This window comes from Apis dorsata, unplaced genomic scaffold (genome assembly GCF_000469605.1).
Source record: "Apis dorsata unplaced genomic scaffold, Apis dorsata 1.3 scaffold_137, whole genome shotgun sequence".
NCBI lineage: Eukaryota > Metazoa > Arthropoda > Insecta > Hymenoptera > Apidae > Apis > Apis dorsata.
The window spans coordinates 622607-624235 of NW_006263429.1; the positions used below are offsets into that span (position 1 = coordinate 622607).

Genomic DNA, 1629 nt, shown 5'->3' on the forward strand with positions numbered 1-1629 from the left:
ATTTCTTATTTATAAAATATTATTTATAAAAAAAAATATTTATAAATTAATAATTTAATAATGTAATTTTTTACAGAAAAGGAGAATATTTAGACTGAATAAAATAAAAATGCCTACACAAACAGAAAATGATGATATTCGAGTGAAAATTATTTATAATGGGTAATACAAATGATTTATATGAAATTTTAATTTAATAAATTAGTTTTACATGTAATAATAACATAAATTGTTATATATTTAAAAATATAAACATATAGAATTGTTTCATAAGAGTTAATACATAAATATTTAATATATTAATTAATAATTTACTATCAGATATTCAGATATTTATTACAATTGAAAAATTTGTAATTGAAAATTATGCAATTGTAATTTTAATGTTAAATTACAAAAAGAACTAAGAATTAATGATAAAAATATTAAATTATATTATGCTTATAAAACTTTATTTCTATGATTGATTTATTTTCAATTTTATGAAAATAATTTTATTTTTTAAAAATTGAATTAATTTAGGTGATAAAATTTATTTTTTATTTATTTTTTTATTAAAATATTTACATTACTTAATGTTTTTCTCATAAATAATAAGTAATAATAAGTGAAAAGAATAAAAATGATAAAGTTTTAATATTTCTTATATGCAATGGATATTTTTTTTAAATATGTCATATCTCTCTAATTTTGAGATTATAAATGTTCTTAAATTGATAATTCTAATATTGTTTATATTATATGAAAATAGTTACAAAAAAATTTTATTAATATAATTAATTAATAATTAATAATGACAATGTAATAAAAAATAATAAAGCAAGTTGAATTATTAATTAAATTATTTAAAACCAAATAATTTTATAAATTTATTTTATTTTTTTATTCTTCATTTTTTTTAATTCTACATGTGTACATATATAATAATAAGAAAAAAATTAAATATATTATTTAAATTGTTAAGAAATCACATAAGATTGTAATGACTTATGTTTGTATTAGGGAAGTGCAGATTACGTATATCACTCCTGGCATTTCAGTAGACACCTTACGAGAAGAAATGCGTACAATATGTGGATTTGGTGCTGCAGGACTAGATCAGTTTACAATGAAATGGGTTGATGATGAAGGGGATCCATGTAGAATTGCTTCTCAACATGAACTGGATGAAGCATTACGTCTTTATGAATTAGAAAAGGATACTGAAATTACTATACATGGTAAGTATTTATAAATTTACAAATATGTATTAAGAAAATAAATGTTTTTATATATATTTGAATGTATGAATGGATCAGAATAATTATTTGATACATATACCTTTTATATACCTATTTTTTTTATTATTTTGACAAATTTAGAAATAGTACAAATTCTTTTTGCATTTGAACAAAATGTTTATGTATATTTATATAAATATAAATATAAATAAAACATATAAACATTTTTAAAATAAAAATATAATTTATATATCTATGATATCTTTATATCTTTATATTTACAGTTTAATTAACTGATTTCAGTTTAATAAACTGATTTTATAAATTATAATTATTAGAAAATATATTTTCAAATTGAATAATTATTATTAAAAAATTTTAATGAAAAATTTGAAAAATTTTTTTATTT

The 1629-nt window shown here is 16.2% G+C and overlaps 1 protein-coding gene across 3 annotated transcripts in view; it reads left to right on the forward strand.

Moving 5' to 3' along the window:
• LOC102673022 (atypical protein kinase C) overlaps window positions 1-1629 on the forward strand; it is a 17537-nt gene that overhangs the window by 676 nt on the left and 15232 nt on the right. For 2 of the 3 annotated variants that reach the window (XM_006613237.2, XM_031509301.1), the window contains exons 2-3: window positions 77-162; window positions 1003-1220. In XM_006613237.2, the coding sequence (XP_006613300.2) occupies window positions 110-162; window positions 1003-1220 (271 nt within the window). In that variant the 5' untranslated portion in view covers window positions 77-109. Of the gene's footprint in view, window positions 1-76; window positions 163-1002; window positions 1221-1629 lie in introns of those variants that run through there. The other variant, XM_031509295.1, reaches the window with a different exon arrangement.